Source organism: Lethenteron reissneri, chromosome 42 (assembly GCF_015708825.2).
Source record: "Lethenteron reissneri isolate LAM-NWPU_2019-01 chromosome 42, ASM1570882v1, whole genome shotgun sequence".
Classification (NCBI taxonomy): Eukaryota; Metazoa; Chordata; class Hyperoartia; order Petromyzontiformes; family Petromyzontidae; genus Lethenteron; species Lethenteron reissneri.
This window is the reverse complement of record NC_083820.1, coordinates 3,459,127-3,476,796: the sequence shown is the minus strand read 5'-3', so window position 1 is coordinate 3,476,796 and position 17,670 is coordinate 3,459,127. Positions and strand designations below refer to the sequence as shown.

The following is a 17,670-nucleotide window of genomic DNA, read 5'->3' as shown; positions in this document are numbered from 1 at the left end:
CAATCGAGCTGACATTTTGCACACAGACTCGTTGTGCGAGACAATTAATGTTCGTGAAATTTTTGTTCCAAAATTTTACACTTTTTTATGGAAAACAAATTAAATATTTAATTACCAATTGCTTAATGGTGGCAGACAATCATCTGACCCATAGGTGGCAGCCATCTCAAGCCAGAGGACGAGAGGACTCTAGCCGCCACGCATATAAAGGATTTAGAGTGAAATACTTTGTTTTTACGGGTTATACTTATTACACTTTTACCTTACCTTGCTGAGGCCTACGTGTGTGTGTGTGTTGAACTTCTTTCACACCGTACGTAGACAAACCTGCTCATCGGAGGTGCGGAGGAAGGACAACAAACTGAACACCAAAAGCATTTCTAAAGACACGAGATGTCAGTCTAGATGATTTAAAAGTGTATAGCCCCCAGTGGCGTCCTAATATCGGAAGAGCGTTCCAGATGGCCGCAGAAGCGCATCTGACAGTGTGAGATAATTTGACGGTTAGCCAAAAGCCACTGTGAGGATGACCGGAGTGTGCGTGATGGTTTATAATCCTTGACGATATTACTTATGTAAGTTGTAATGAGGTGGGAAGAGGGCGAGATGGGGGTTTAATGGGTTCCAGTGGCTTCAGAGAGACAGCACCTGTGTAGCAGGTTCGGCAAGGCAACACGATTCGCGCGGTAAAATAAAGAGAGGCGAGTGCCACTGGTGGATTTCAAATGGGTGGAATAATGAGAGACTGCATGACAGCACTGGCCATATATATAGATGTACCAGCAGGAGAAGCAGAGGCAACAGATAGCACCAATGAGGTCACAAATGAGATGAATCGTAGCGTTTGATTGAATGCCACCAAAAAGGATCATTGTCAATGTTAACACACTGGCACAGATGTATATGCATTACCATGGGGCAGACGAATGTTGGTTATTTGAGCGAGAGTCTCATAGAAGTAGTGCAGAGTTTGAATCCCTTTTGCTTGTTTGGGCAGCAACAGCAACTGCTGCGATGATTCTTTCTGAAGCTACTACTGTATTTTAAACAGTTTTTTATTTCACCAGGAAGGCCCGCTGAGCTTTGTAGCTCTTTTTCGGAAGCGACCTGGCCACAAATGACAGCTCAACGGGGTGGCTAGTCGTGTGGAAGTCTATATCAGCCAAATACTCTTAAATACACGTTTCTAAATGTGGAGGGAAAAACCGGAGGAGCCGGAGAAAAATCCACACGACCACGGGGAGAGAGACACGCAAACTCCAAATATACAGCAGCAGGCGTCAGGGTTGGGATCAAACTCACGACCTCCTGCATACCAGGCGAGGCAGTTAACATCTCGCCACAGAAGCAAGCACGTGCGCCAGGTTACCGGCTGTGGAAAGTTGAGAGGTTTGAAGTGAGGGTATTTGTCTTTGGGCGGGTGGGGGGGGTGGGGGTCTCGATGAAGAGCCCCTGGCGTTGTTGGGTGACTGGCGATCGTGCGCAGGATCTCGAGAGGGTAACCTTCCTGCCTGTGCAACCAACCACACCGCGCAAAGCGCTCATGACAGGCCCGTGTGCCTCGTTGGCTTAAACAAAACAAAAAAACTTCATTTATTTGCACGTCTAACACACTGTCACCTGTTAAGCCAAAGATAAATTCTCAACATTTGTGCGTGCAAATATATGCACTCACGTTTTTAGACAGGTGCCCTTGTTAGCTTTTGGTGAATACATATTCCTGCGTGGTTGATTGATTCCATTTCTGTCACCGTCACTCCTACTCAAAGAATAGTTCGTGCGTGTCGAGTGAAGCGAGTGATTTCCGTGCCTTGTCAACGGCGCACCATGACCAATGTAAGTTGCCGAGACACCTCCGTGAATGTGGCTGTGTATATGGAGAGCGGTGGCGCAGCGGTGAGCGCACTGCGCTTACGAACCGGGCGACCCGAGTTCGATTCCCGCTCACGGCCAACACCAGGGACAAATGTTTGAACCGGTCTTGGGCCTCCTCCCCTAGGTCGACTCAGCCTCAAATGAGTACCTGGTGCAGTGTGCAAACATCGCGACTGGGGAGACAAAGGCGGCCGGACGTGGTGCTGGCCACCCACCCATCCCCTCGTGTGCTGTGCCGGCCTTCATAGGTGCTCGCTAACAGCACTTGCCCCAAAAGTCTGTAAAGGCTATAGGGGGGGTTCTTTGTCTTTGTATACGATGTGTCTCAAGCCAGTCTCTTCCTGCTAAGCCCTCAGCCTGTAATGGAAATGGTAGGAATTGGTGGTTTGAAATTCCACATTCCTTCGGCAGGTGGAAGAAGAGGAGTGGGTAGGTGAAAGGGTCTTCAAAATATGGTCACCGTTAACCTCTGTGGAAGGAGCACTGGTTTGTTTGACCCTGGAAGATTTATGAGTTGAGTCGAACCACGGCCGAGATTTTAGCTTCCTATTGAAAGATATCCATAGCTCAGGGGGCTGTAGATTAGCCTCTGAATGTTGTGTTCACGTGTTGAAATCTGGTCTCCAACCACAAATTATCTAGTTACAGGTGTAATTCCATTCATGACATTTCATACACTTCATGTGCACTAATGTTGACACACAAGTTGGGAAAAACAATATGTGCCACCATTATTGTTAACAATAGCCGCATTGTACACCTATATTTAATGACTATTTCAAAGGAAGGACCATTGCCAATTCATTATAAATTGGTCTACGATCCACTGCCGTGAGTTAATTTCCAGGTTAGGTGTCGACTCAACCTATCATCCTGCTGGAGTTGAGAAAAAAATTAACCCGTAAAAACAAAGTTTTTCACTATAAATCCTTTATATGCGTGGCGGCTAGAGTCCTCTCGTCCTCTGGATTGAGATGGCTGCCACCTATGGGTCAGATTATTGTCTGCCACCATTAAGCAATTGGTAATTCAATTTTTTTTTCTTCCCTAAACAGTGTAAAATTTTGGAAAAAAATTTCACGAAAATTCATTGTCACGCACAACGAGTCTGTGTACAAAATGTCAGCTCGATTGGATCACGGGAAGTGGGTTAAAAAACGACCGAAAGATTTGCATGGTCCTAAGCAAGCAAGCGAACTTAATATAAAGGATTTAAAAACCAGCCACACTTTGTGGGAGGGCACTTTCGTTTTAGACTTTCCCCATCACAAGGAATGTGGAATTACCATCTCTGGCTTTGGGCTGCCTGCTACAATTAAAGCAAATATTCCGTCGTGGGGAAAACACTTTGGACATTTAGCCTTTTGTGTTCGTGGATATTCATTGCATATCCCGCACCTTCGATTAGCACGGTTGGCTACGTACGGTGCGAAAAAAGCTCGGCATACATACGTCAACGTACATGCATCACGGCCAGTGAAAAGAACATAATGCAATCACATGCCCAAAGTTCCCTTTGCAACCGCTACGTTGCCTTTTTTGTGCCCATGCTGCGTGCACAATTGCTTTGTCACATTGTCATACTTGTCAACCCATTATCAGTGCTGCCTATCTTATTACAGACCATTTCAGAGCTTATTGATCACCCCGTGCCCACATAAATCTCAACGTTCATCCTACAAAGTCCCATCGCACAGGAGAAACACAACACAAATAGAAGAAAGAAAAAAAATGTTGCCCGTATTGCAACGGCTGTATGCCATATGGACCTGAAAACTCAATTTCCCTGGACAAGAATACGGGTAAACCGTTTGGGTTGACAGGTATGTGTCGTTGTTATTGGGTGCGGTGGCTGCCTTAGTAAGTGTCTTTTAGGGGGCATCACCAACCGCATTCGTTTGGCCCTGAACCCAGGGTCTGACGTTGCTCCAGGCTGACGCGAAAACCGAGCGTAGCCACAGAGGAGAGACGCCCTACTCGTGCAGCCGCACGACGCATTTCCTAGTCAGATGGCGTCTGTCGCTCCCAAAAAACTGGGCTCAGCACATTTCTTACAAATGGCGCGAAACCGAACGACAAACACCGGCGCGACATCACACTGCGCAAAGCGTTCTTGAAGCTTGAATGCAAACGAAAGGTGCGTCTGGCATGTTCCCAGGTCTGCACCGCCGTACGTGACGGATGCCATCTCTGAGAGAGACACTCACTAACTGAACTGGCTTTACCGCTTGCCTGTTGTTGTTGTTGTGATTCAAGTTTAGATTCTTCATTCATTTTTTCATTCATTCATTCACTTGCGCTCTTGAGTGTGTTCCATCGTCACGTGTTTGTGCTTGTCGTGTGCACGCTTGTCCCCCGTCCTTCTTCTCCCCCGTAGCCGTATTTCGCACCCCAGTTGTATTTGCCGTCGGCGGCCACTCGCCCGCCCACTGAGCTGTGCCTCGCTGCTGCTGCTGCTGCTAGGCCCGCCATGTCCCGCGACCACACTAACTTGCCTGTAAGTACCCGTCGCTTCAAGAGCTCTCAACCAAGATTGCGGGGTGCCGATGTCGTCATGGTACACTGCAGTGACAGCCGCGGGTGGCGAGATGTCAACTACCTCGCCTGGTATACAGGAGGACGTGGGTTCTACCCTGATCCTGATTCCTGTATATTTGGAATTTGCATGTTCTCTCCGTGGTCGCATGGATTTTTCTCCCGGTCCTCAGATTCTTCCCTCCACATTTAGAAAACATGCGTTTAGAGCATTTGTGTGCTATACATTTGCACACGATAAGCCACTTCGTTGAGCTTTCATTTGTGGCCAGGTCGCTCCCGAAAGAGTGCTATATAGCTCAGTGGACCTTACCTGGTATGATAAAATAAAAACTAGTTTCGTGTAATTAATTAATCCGACAGCCTCCCTCCTGTCTTCACGCATGAAGCAAGCATTTGTTAATGTGGACGCATTGCGCCATTACTTAAGACACCCAAAGATTACTTTCCACAGTGGTTCCGTGTGTTTCGAGATAACCGAAGAGCCCGATGCGGGATCCGTAGACTCTGCCACAGGTGCTAGACGTCGCTTCTGAAAAATAATCTAATAGCTGAGTGGGCTTGACTTGGTAAAATAAAAGGTTTCGTTATGATCATTAGACCTCCTTTGCCAGTACCAAAATATAATAATAGGGTTTTCCCCCTTTTTTTGGCAACAAAACTGAAACCTTTTGGCGTCCTCTGGTCGAGCACCAATTGGGTCGAGGCTCAAAAGAAAGCCGTCCCTTGGTGTGGACCAATCAGTATCAAGGACAATGCATATATTATCATAGTATGATTTTTGTTTGCATTTTGACCACAAGCATTGTGGTTAATGCAGACATAAATCCTTGTAAAAAGGTTTCCGTTTTGTTGCTAGAAAAAAGGGGGAAAACCCTATTATTATAGTCTCGTTTTGTTTGTATTTTTTTGTTAGTGATTTGCTTACCTTTCCTATACCCTGTCGTGTTTTCGTGTTGTTGATGTAACGTTCCGACACACCACTGCTGGACATCTGTGAAACAGAACTTCATAGCTCATCGGATTCCTTCTGTATGAATGAATATTTTGACGCTGGGCGGTTCGAGCTGCGGGTGTCGCAGCTCCGTTCGCCGCACCCGTTTTGGCTTCCGCATGCGCTTTGCCGGTGAGACCCGAGCAGCAGAGTTACACGGAGGCCGCGCCCGGCACGCCTCCGCGGTCCACACTCGCGGCAGTCGCCAAACTCTCGGGCGACAAACTCCGCCGCTTTCAGTGGCGCCATGGTGCGCGGAACAGGAAGTGGCCTCCCGATTGGCTTGCTCACAATCACGTGGGGCAGATGGACGCGTGCGATTGGTTGTGTGCTTGCCGCTTGGGCTGTCGCACGCCACGCTGGTTGCCACGGTACTGCTGTGTGTGTGCTGTGATGGGGGGGGGGGCTACGGTCAGTGGATTGTTTTAGTGAAGGGACTGCATTCTTACGTTCGGGCAGGTACAGCATCTGATCAAAGTATAATTTCGCTCTTGATGCCCTGCTTCTAGGCGAAGCTGCAAGCTTTTAACAAAATAAGGCTTCGATTTGGCTGCAGCCGGTCCTGTTGTGTTTGCGTCAATCCGTTTTTGACATTTCCATTGAGAAGTACGAAAAATAAGTAGCACAATTACATTAACTCGTTGTCTCTAGGGGCCACTATAGTGTTATTAATACATTATTTTACACATTAGTTTATAGTATCATCCTGATTACAATCGCCTGTGATTGGATGGAGTCCATCACTTGCAGCGTATTTCTTTACAGCCTGACTCAAGCCTATTCACTGCATCCTAAATACATTCATACAATTTACTACCATCATGAGTCAAGAATGTCTGTGTGTCCCGCATGTGACGTCACTCCACGTCGACCAGCCCCCCTCATTAATAATCATGAGCAGGTGACGTCCTCCAAATGGGGGGGCGAGGAGCCTCCTCCACCCTCCTCGGCGTCAAATTACAACCCTCACTACAAAGGCAGAACCCTCACGTCGCGCGATCTCCGTAACGCTATTGAGACATAGAAGTAAAAAGGACGTCATAATGAACAAGAGATTATAACCTTTAAATGAAATAAGTCTGTGTCACCGCGGCCTTACAAATTGCACACGAATTGATGCAATAAATATCACGTTGCTTGCAAGTTTTAGATTTACTGAAATACACCCGTCCTTGGACGGGCAAAAGGCTCGTAGAATATTAACTTAATTTACTTTGTTCACATTTGGGAAGGACGTATCAATTTTCGGACTGACTTATTTTGACCTTAAGAACACTTATTTAAATAAAGAAGTGAATAGCAAACCCGCCCTTGTCTTTATGACCGATCATACGAGTGGCTGGTTAGAATGCGATGTCTCAAAGAGTTATGTTAGGTCTGTCAGTTTAAGTGTGCGGGACCGCAATTCCGCACACCACATGTACATCGGGCAGAGAACGTTCTTTCAATTCATGATCCTGGGAGAATTTGTCCATTTGGTTTTTTCTTTACATTTTTTGTGTTCATTTTGGTGGATTTAATTGTTACGTTTCAATTTAGAAAGTGACACGTTTAGGAACATCGCATTTAAATTTCCGAAATTTACACGGTTATTTAAATATGTAATATAAAAAAAAATTGTAATTGATGTAGCATCGGCAAAGTGGTTAGTTCACTGCACTATGAACCCTGAAATCAGAATTTGATTCCTGGCCACAGCTCTCATCAGTGCCAAGCGATATCTGAACCGTTCCTAAGCAGTTACCTTTACCAACCCACATTGACAGCATGATGAAGTATGATCAAACAACCACCATGACTCACGTGGCATAGGGAAGCCAACACCCAGCAATGAATTAACAAAGAGCTGTAAAGTATTACAATATTACTTTAATGTATGTAACAGATCAACTTTTTGTATGGGTGATTATATATGTGAGAATGCGAATACGTTTGCAGTGTGCAATTGTGTGGGTATGTTGGTGCGTGTGATTGGCGCGCTGCATTACGAACCCCGCAAGCCGAGTTCGATTCCCCCCCACGATCAACAGTTGAAGATTATCTGAACCGGTCCTGGGCCTCCGCCCGGTCGACTCGGCCTCAAATGAGTACCTGGTGTGGTGTGTAAACCTCGCCGCTTTGGGGACAAAGGTGGTCGATGTGGTGCTGGCCACCTTGTATGCCTTGCCTGTCCTCATAGGTTCTGTTCCTGTAACAGCCATTTCCCCAACAGTCTGTTAAGGCTACACGGGAGATCTTTACCTTTGGCGAAGAGGGTGCCAATGACAATTTCAGGTTCCACCTGGCGCCGATACTTTCAGCTGTGTGCACATTTCGTTGCAATGGGAAAGTGAATTCGTAGAAGCCAACGGCCGGGCTTGCCCGCCCCTCACTCAGACCGGCGGGGGCGAATGTGTGTTTGACACAGAGGTTCGGCCGGTGACATTTGGATTGAAGCGAGCAAATAAATAATCTCTGTTTGCTCCGCTCGCTGCCGGCAGTGTAACCTCTTGGCTGTTCTCTTTCCATTTGACTCCCCTGCCACGTCTTCACTTGCACCTTGTGCCAGAATGTGTTGGGAGCCCAAAAACACGATTTGAATTTACAGGAGTACCACATTATTTTTTTGGTGCCAATAATTTTCGGCTTGGTTAACTCGTTTTCAAGGAGGGTTTTTTTTTACCTTCCCTACAGTTGAGGTACTACTCTTGACAGACATTCCACATTCCTATGAAAAGGGCCAGTCATTCCTTGGGATGACCACTGGTAACTTGCTTCAAAGTGTTGCTCAATGGGCTCAGTTGACCCACCACCCTGCCCCCTCCCACCAATATATTACTTTGCAGGTTTCCTATTACGAGTCGAGCACCCCGCATATGCATATTTCTACAGATGTTGAGATAGTACCTTTATATAACTGCAAACTTCCCCAGTCTCCGTTGCAAAGAGGAGTGCAAGGTACATTCATAATGAATCCATTCTGGCTGTAACCCTGTTGAGACCAAAAGTCTGTCCTTTGAAGCGATTTTGGTAAAATAACAGCGTAAAAGTACGTGGAGTCGAATAACACAAAATGAATGGAGGCTCGGCTAACGGTCTGGCTCGCCAGCTTGCCTTTTGGCTGCTGTTCTTGTATCAAGGACACGCAACGTGTCATGTCAACTGGTTTGGGTCCCTGCGTGGCCCTGAGAGAGCCGTGCGCCGCCTGTCGAATGCGACCTCTTGCCCTGTGAGCCCTTGTCATCTCAAAGCCCTTTCAGTCATCGGTTACAGGCAGATGCTTCCAGCGCACTCTGCCCGGTCTGTTTTCCTCGTTGTTTTTTGGGAGCGGGCGCCTCGACTTGACGACTTGACGTCGTCGAAGTCACGGCTTTAGCAGTCAAAAAAGATGGCGATGGCACCACGCCTCGCCATCGCTTCCTTCCTCCTGCCAGATCCCTCAGCTGCTCCACAGTCGACACGCGACTTCCAAGATCCGCTCTTACAGTGTTCCACCGTCTGGCCCTAAGACTTCTTCTTGGTCACTGATCTTATCTTACCTGAACTTAATTTATATAGCGCCTTAGCCAAGGCACTTTACTGTGAATTAATAACGGTACATATGAATGTAATGGGGGAGATGAATAAAATAAATGAGAGGAAGCAATGGGGGCAAATCCGTGATGCGTGAATTTGGTGAAAGCGAAACTGATGACAGTAAATGATGACGAACAGATTGAATGAATGGGGTGAATGAGTGATCGCCATGTAACGAGAATATGAAGAGGGAACGGTAACGATGGCGGTTATGAGGGGGAGATTTTTGGGGGATCGTGGGGTGAGGAGCAGAAACTAGTGAGCGAAGGTGACTGCTTAATGTGGAGGGGAAGTTTGTTCCAGATAAGGGGGGGCGGGAACAGAGAGAAACCGACAGCACAAGGAGGAAGGGGGTCAGAGAGAGACAGCAAAGATTGAGAGCGTAGAGGGTGAGAAGGCGACGTAGGAAGGTACACGAGTGGAAAGATGTGGTGTGGGGCAAGACCATGAAGGGATTTGTAGACCAGGGTGAGGAATTTGAGTGGGGTGTGCCACTCAATTACCTGTCCCAGTTCTGATCTACAATGTGCCCCATCCAACAGAAAGTTCGCTTGACCGTATCAACACCAATTTCTTGCCACATTCTGTGCCAAACTCCAAGTTGCCTTCCCCCATTCTACATGTGTGTTCCTAGATTTATCCACATGCACCTATGCTTAAACCCCTAGGTATTTTTTTTCCTTTTGTCATTTTGTAGAAGTTTAGACCTCTGACCCTTCCTGTAGGAGACGTTAAACTTGCCTCAAATACCCACATCTTAATACTTTTCAAAAATGGCTTTTATTGTCCGTCGCAAACTTATCGTGCCCAGGCAGCATGTAACTTTATGTTAATTTCGTGTTTTTTTTTCACTGGGTATCAACACATTTTCATGGTGCTTTTTTAACCTTCAGGGTGAAGCAAAACAAGGTTAGCTGAATCAAAAAGAAATATGTTCCAGGGACACAGCAGAGGAAATACAGAGATAAACTGAGAGCAGAGTAGAGTAGTTTTTATAATGAAAAACAGCACGAGATGCTGAATGTCAAAACCGGTGTCGAGTTTGCTTGTGTTGAACCGATGCTGCTGATATCATGCACTCCCAGAAGGCCGTATGTTGAGAAATCCACGCTACCACGGGAAGAACACGCAAACTCCAAACACACAGGCGTCGGGGTCGGGATCGAACCCACGACCTCTTGTATATTCCGGTCGAGGTAGTTAACACCTCGCCACCGCAGCAAACCACCATGAAGATGGAGTGATGAGATCGGTGAATATATAGGAGCGAGATGGATTGTGGCATCGCAGGACCGTGAGAGATGGTGACGGATAGGTCATGGATGGCGATTTTCTGCGTGAGGCTTTTCAGCGTGGTAAACGTAAATTGGCTGCTGCCATCTTCAAGTTCAGCCAGGCTGCCAACTTTTTATTTTTATTTTCCTCCTTTTCTCTCCTCTTTTGAAATAATATTATTGTTGTCAGACAAGTGGCAAGGAACACTCACCTGGCTAGGCAACAGACAGTTTCCCCGCACAAAACAAGCAATGGGGTGGCACAAGCGTTCATCAGCGGCCCCAGAAGCAGTGCTTAAAATTCCACATTCTCTTGGCAGGGACAGTTTTAGTCATAGGGCGGCAACCACTGGTAGTCTGTGTCACCCAACGCAGAGTTACTTACGTATGTATACTTGTGTTGAACTTATTTCGCACTATACGTAGCACAACCGTGCTCATCCGATTAGCTTCACACGTGACTTTGTTAATCTGATGTCTAATATTTTGGACATTGTACTCTGGAACGGTGGTGCAGTGGTTAGCACACAACAACGCTATGAACCTGAGTTTGATTCTCGGCCACGACTTACATGGGTAACGGGTGATACCCGAACCAGGCCTACTCCCTCCCTCACCAACTGGCACTCACCGGCATGGTGAAGTATGGTCAAACAACTCCCATTGAGGGGTCAAAACGTTTAGAAACATGCTATTGCAGCACAGCGGTGGCACTGCTTATCACACCATGTGCTATTCGCCCGGTGACTTGAGTTAGATTCCTGACCAAGGCAAACGTCATTGGCGAGTGACATCTCAACCAGCCCTGGGCCACATTTTTATTCAACAATTTGCACTGACCAGTGTGGTAAAGTATGGTCGAAAAGCCCCAATGACCGACATGACTTGGGGAAGCCTTCATCCAGCAGTGGATCGACTAAAGGACAGGACTTGTTCACATGTACTCTACTGTTTAACACGTAGGTGACCAGTATTATCCACACTAGGTTTTTTTTTTGGGTTCGCGTAAATATACACGTGCCGTTAAACCCGCCACCGCCGACACAGCCAATTAGTAATGTTTGTCACGTCAACAAAACATGAAATTTAGTTACTAGTTCAGCACACCGGTATTTACACGACCTAACACAACCCCCCCCCCCCTGCAAAAAAAGAAACACCTCTCATGTTGCTCTCCAACGCGAGCCTTGCCAGCCTGATGTGTTTGGCAAGTGTGTAACTCCGGCGGGCTGGTGCCGTGGGCTCTGCGTGGCATTCCTTCGCTTTATCTTCTATGAAGGAAGCTCGCTCTCTTTCTAGTCCGCGCCTCTCTCTGCCTTTGTTAAGCGCAACGCGGTTCACCAGCCAGGTGGTTCACCAACCACGCGGTTCACCAGCGACGCGGTTGACCAGCCACGCGGTTCACCAGCGACGCGGTTCACCAGCGAGCGCTTCCGACACAGAGCGCCTGCACAGGCTGCAGGCCAACACGGACCAAAGGGGGGGGCCTGTTCTAGAGGTTTTCTACTCAACCCTAATTGTTTGTGTCCCAACCGATGGATTGAAAAGCTTGACTTTGCAAGCGCTGTCGATAAGTGACCTTGCATGGGAAACAAAGCACAACGACTGCGTCAAAAGGAGGGGGGGGTCACATGGATGCTTCGGGCTATTCGTCAATATTCATCCTTCAGTCCACGTTCCGTGCAGTGAATCGCATTTGCTAGAATTAAAGTTTTTTCATTTGTGTGTCATGGATTCATGCCAACTGTATGGTAAGATCAGAATAGTTTAGTTTTATTTGTATATATATTTGTAAGTATATATTTTTTTACCTTTGCTTTGCACTCCTATCGTGTTTTTTGTATTTGTTTGTTTTTGTAACGTTCTGACCCACCCCTGCTGGACGTACAATCTGTGAAAAGAGCTTCATAGCTCATCAGATTCCTTTCAGTATAAACACAAATTCTGACTGTGAAAACCGTTGGTGCCACCACACCTCCTCATTGCCAACAACGCCTTCTACCCTGCGCCAGACCCCGCAGCGGCTGCAAGCTAGAAATGCGGTCTCAAAGATCTGCCCCGACAGTATCCCACACCGTCTACTCCGAGGCTCACACAGACACCACCAGCATCATATAGGGGGAAGGGCTGTAGCCTCGGACGGAAAACCACAAACTCGCACAGAGACCCATAGACCTGCCCTGACAATATCCCACACCGTCCACTGAGGTTTTCTCGTCTTCCCCGTGATCGCTGCACTCGTGAGGACCACTCCAATGCCTGTCAATCGGCCCTCCTCCATCCTTGCACACGCATCCCACCAAGCCCAACCGTGTTTGCCCAAGTTACGTCTGCAACACGCGACCGCCACGTTCTCTTCTGGACTCGTGCGTTTCTACTCCTGCCTGTCTTGCCACGGCATTCCTAGCATGCATCTCAGACACCTTTGCTCAAATATCATGCAACTTTTCGATTTAAAGCTTTCGTGACTGCAGGGATTCATCTTCTTGGTTCTTTCGGTAAAGTCACATAGAATTGAAATAATAAAATAATGAAAATTCAACATAATTAAATAATTCTCACGACGTTTCGGCCACAACGCAAGTAACAATAAGTTGTGGCTGAAACGTCGTGAGAATTATTTTATTATGTTTTATTTTTATTATTTTGTTATTTCAATTCTACGTGACTTTACCGAAAGAACCAAGAAGATCATGCAACTTATTTTTCACAACGCAAGTAACTTGCGTTGTCGCCGAAACGTCGTGAGAATTATTTTATTATGTTTTATTTTTTATTTTATTATTTCAATTCTACGTGACTTTACTGAAAGAGCCAAGAAGATCATGCAACTTATTTTTCAACTGCCTAGTTGAAGAGTCCAGGGGCCTGAGTACAGGATGGAATTGTGCAAGCTAAGACTTGTCATAACTCCGATTCCGTGAGGGAGTTGAGGCATGTGAACCTCGTAAAGTTAGGAGAGAACGTTAAGTCAGGGTAGACGGGGACCACCCTTACGTCGATTGTCAAAGTAAAAAAACCCCATACTCTTTGGTTTTTTCGGTAAAGTCACGTCGGTAAAAAAGAAAAGAAAAAGAAAAGAAATGAAAACAACTAAATTGAATCACGACGTTTCGGAGGCAACACAAGCTTCTGTCTTCGAAATGTCATGATTTAATTTAGTTGTTTTTATTTTTTATTTTTTTTATTTTTTACCTACGTGACTTTACCGAAAAAACCAAAAAGTATGAATCCTTGCAGTCACGAAAGCTTCAAATCTAGAATTTAAAAAAACCCAACCAGTCAATCATCTTACCCGAATCGATTCCTGGCATTTCGACGGTGATATCCATATTCATGGTGTGGGTTTGTGAAAACACAGGCCAAATATAACGTAAAAAATCGTAAGTAACAGCTTTCCAGATGGTCGCAGAAACGCATCTGAAAGCGGCGCGCGATGCAGTGACCGTCTTTGTTCAACGGCTAGCCAAAAGTCACTGCTGCTTCAAGGATGACCGGAGTTCGCATTTACCACGAGTGGCGTTCCACCAGGTGATACAGCCTCATAATGTAGTGCTCATTTCATCGACCCCAGAAAAATAAGGATGAATTATTATAATGATGATGGTGGTAGTTACGACATGATGAGGATGGCCGATGATGATTGACAGCAATTCATCATTTCTAAAAAGGTAAAAGCGTTTCAATGCTAAAATAATTGCTGCTTTTCATTGACATATTTGTAAGGCATGGTGAAAATGCAAAATTCCTATATTGCACGACTGTTTATTTAACGCAAAATAATATCAATTTTATCGACCCCATAAGAATGATGTGCTTTGATAAAGCTTTGTCTATTATACTGTAACAACACAAATAAGAACATTGTGTTACCAATATTTGTGGTGCTCAGCAGGTGCATTGATTGAGAACTTTTTTTACATCTTAATTCAGCAGCGCTGAATTTTTTAGAAGTATTTTTTTATTTCGTTCATAAACCCAAAAAACAAACGTGGCACAGTTCGTGCACGCATGTATCACGAAACCCGAACAGAAATCCTACGAAAGGAGATCAGCTGAGAACACTCCGGTTCACCACCCTGTCACAGTGGGGATTGACCACAATCTAGCAACTCGTTTTTTTTCACTGCCCGTTTATTTTGTCTAAAAAAAACAACCCAAAAGGGACGCCAACAATTTTTTTTAATTAAAAGCGGGAAGGACAACAAAAACAACCGAAAATAATCACCACTCGTGCTCCGGATAAATCTCCAAACGCCCGCCATGGTGAACTGGAAACACACCGCGGTCATACAGCGGGCCCCCCTCGCACAACCTAACAGCGCCCGGCTAAATTTCCCACGGTGGTCGTCGCGAAGCTTCGGATTTCTCTCCGGTCATCGCAGAGTCACCCCCGGAAGTGCGCGGTCGACTTTGGCTGGCTTGGGTCGGAACGCGCACGCCACCCCCCCCCCCCACCATGGCGGATTTGCTTGGCCGTGGCCTCGCCGTGAAAAGGGGGGCGCTTCTCGCAGAGGTCGTGTTGACCCGGGGGAAGTGTTCCTTTCAGCCGCGCCTGCGTGCTAAACGTTGCTGATGGGCAGGCGGTACGGAGTTGCCGTGGCCGGCTGTGTATGCGCGAGTGAGAGAGCGTGCGAGTCTGTGTTTTCATTCGTCCATTACAGTCATCGCCTCAGGCTAAGTCGACCTGGAAGTGAACGTCCTTGTCATTCTTGGAGGCTTAAGCGGAGTAGAACCTGGTTTGTATCTGTGTATGGGACGGCCTGTGAATAGCGGGTTTTGTTGGCGTGGTTTGTGAGGTGGCAAGGAGTTGGATTTCCAAATATATCCGTTCGAAACTTTGTGCGTGTATGCACCCGTGTATATGTGTGGGTTTTCTCTGGGTACTCCGCCTTTCTTCCACCTATCAAAGTCAATAGAAATTTGCAAACATCCCAATGCATCTGTAACCGGCGCTCGCCTTTGAGGCATGGTTGGTGAAACACAGATGACATTTTATGTGTTTTGACACTCGTAAACCTTTCGATTTAAAGCTTTCGTGACTGCAGGGTATGTATCTTTGGAAGGCCATATTATCTTGGTGGCCTGGCTGCAGAAGGTTTCAACGAGAACTGTTTGGTTTGATCAATTAATGCGGTTGAATCAGAAATTATTTTGTTGGTTTTAATGACGAGGCTGTTAGTGGGGTCTCTTTTTATTTTTGTATAGCTGCCATCGTTGAGTAGTTCTTGAATTTTGTTGTTGTATTCTATTTTGTATAAGAGCTAAGCTAGTTCTAGACAGAATTCGTTTAGCATTAGAAGAAGTTACAGAAGCAGAGGTTAGTGTAAATGCCTTCTACGTGACTTTATCGAAAGAACCAAGAAGACTAGCAAACCTGTTTGGTGGAAACGTGGCCCAAAAGATGAAATGTAGTTGAACGGATTTCTTGAACCCATCTGTGTGGAGCTTTAATTATGTTCTTCTCGTATGTACGGTATTTATCCATGCATATTGATTTTCCACCTCTTGCAAACTGCTCGGTGAGGGAATTGGCCAAACATCCCAATGCAGGACCCTACTAAAAAAGAAAATCTTTAAACTCGGTGAGGCGTCACTGGATAAATGAAGGACATTCTTGAAATTTTCACGTGTTGTTCGTATTACATGAAGACATGTGCTGAGGAAAGTGTACAATTAGATATATTATGAGCTTTACATAACACTAGGTCCATCGCTCTTGGAGACCAGAATTCTCTTTCAAAACATAAATATGGCAACAACATCACGCAAATTCCAACATGTAAACGGAACTGTGCAGAAAACGTGACGCATGAGTTACCGTCCCCAAAATTACATTTTCTAAATTCGATTTCCAAAACAATTCTGTCTCATTTGTATTGTTCCTGCCACATATATGGATAACCATTGTCATCTTTTTTCAGCGCTTAAACTCAAATCGCATCTGAGTCAGTCCCCTTGCTTTCATTAGACAATCGGCGCTTGAGAATATATGTTGAACATACGCGATTTCGACTAAGGTATCATCTCGACAGCAGTTTGAACTGCATACTTAAAATCTTGGTATTGTGTATAAGTAAATTTAGACCTAATTGTTAAACCAAAGAGATTGGGTAATCTTCAATAACGTGGAGCAGAAGAGTTTGAAACGATCGCAACTGAGATGTCGGCGAGCACCTGGGACTCCGAAACCTGGCCTAGTGTAGCCAACACCACGGCGGACACGTACACGTGTGTGCGTGCGTCTGTGTGTGTTCGCGTGCGTCTGTGTGCGTGCGTGCACGTGTGTGTGTGCGTGCGTGCGTCTGTGTACATGTCTTTGTGTGCGGAGCGGAGCGAGTAGCACGCCAAGCTCCAAACCCGGCCACCCGAGTTCGATTCCCGCTCACGGCCAACGCCAGTGACGATTGTCTGAACCGGTTCCGGGCCTCCGCTAGGTCGACAAAGCCTCAATCGAGTACCTGGTGCGGTGCGTTGTTTCACGTCGCCACCGGGGAGACAGAGGCGGTCCAGCACGGTGCTCGCCACACCACCCCAACCTGTGCCGCGTCGGCTTAAATGATATGCTCCCTAACGGCACTTGCCGCAGCCTGCTAAAGGCTATACGGGGGGTGGGGGAGGGGGCGCGGGGGATCTTTGTCTCTGCTGCGGTCGAGATGTCTCGTTGTTGTGCGGCAGATTCCCTTTGGTGAGCGGTTCGTGTCTCGTCTCCAGGGCTTGGTTAGACAAGACGCGGTCGACGGGGCTCCCTGTGGACGCCGGAGCAGTGAGGTTGTGCGCTGTGTGCGTGCGTGCGTGCGGCGGTTGTGGCCCTTTATGAGAGTTCCCCCCTCCCCGTCGACGCGTGTTGCATGGCACGCGTGTTGCATAGCACGCGTGTTGCATGGCACGCGTGTTGCATGGCACGCGTGTTGCATGGCACGCGTGTTGCATGGCACGCGTGTTGCATGCCACGCGTGCGTGTGTCCGGAGACCTCGCTAACGCTCGCAGAGTGAAAAGCCTCCATTTGCAGTGAATTCCGCCGGTCGCTTTGCTCGTTTTGGCGTTGGGTACGCTTCGGAAACTTTTGCACGGAGGAAGATTTTGCGAATTCAGTTCCCAGTCGGAGGTGCATTCGGAATTCCACGGGAACGTGGAAATTTTCACCACTGCCTCGGGGGTCACCGACGCAGATGATGCCCATCGCATTGATCGTTAGAGCAGACACACTCGGTCTTCGTAAACAAGGATATTCGGAAACGTACGGCGTTCGCACACACCCGCACGTGTGCATGTTTTCACAGATCACTTTTAATCTGCGTGCGATTTACGATTTAGTCTTTAGACATCATATACTCATCAGTAATACAGCCTCAAATGTAATAACTTCCAGTCCACGAGCGGTCATAAATTTCAAATCTAAAACTTTCACGTAAAACAAAAAAATCTGTTTTATA

General features: G+C 46.7%; 1 protein-coding gene across 6 annotated transcripts in view; it reads left to right on the top strand.

The window, feature by feature from the left end:
* KIDINS220 (kinase D interacting substrate 220) overlaps positions 1 to 17,670 on the top strand; it is a 111,452-nt gene that overhangs the window by 71,299 nt on the left and 22,483 nt on the right. For 5 of the 6 annotated variants that reach the window (XM_061569093.1, XM_061569091.1, XM_061569090.1 and 2 more), the window contains exon 25: positions 4,253 to 4,372. The exons of the other annotated variant lie outside the window; for it this stretch is intronic. In XM_061569093.1, coding sequence (XP_061425077.1) covers positions 4,253 to 4,372 — 120 coding nt within the window. The remainder of the gene's footprint in view (positions 1 to 4,252; positions 4,373 to 17,670) is intronic. 6 annotated transcript variants of the gene reach the window in all.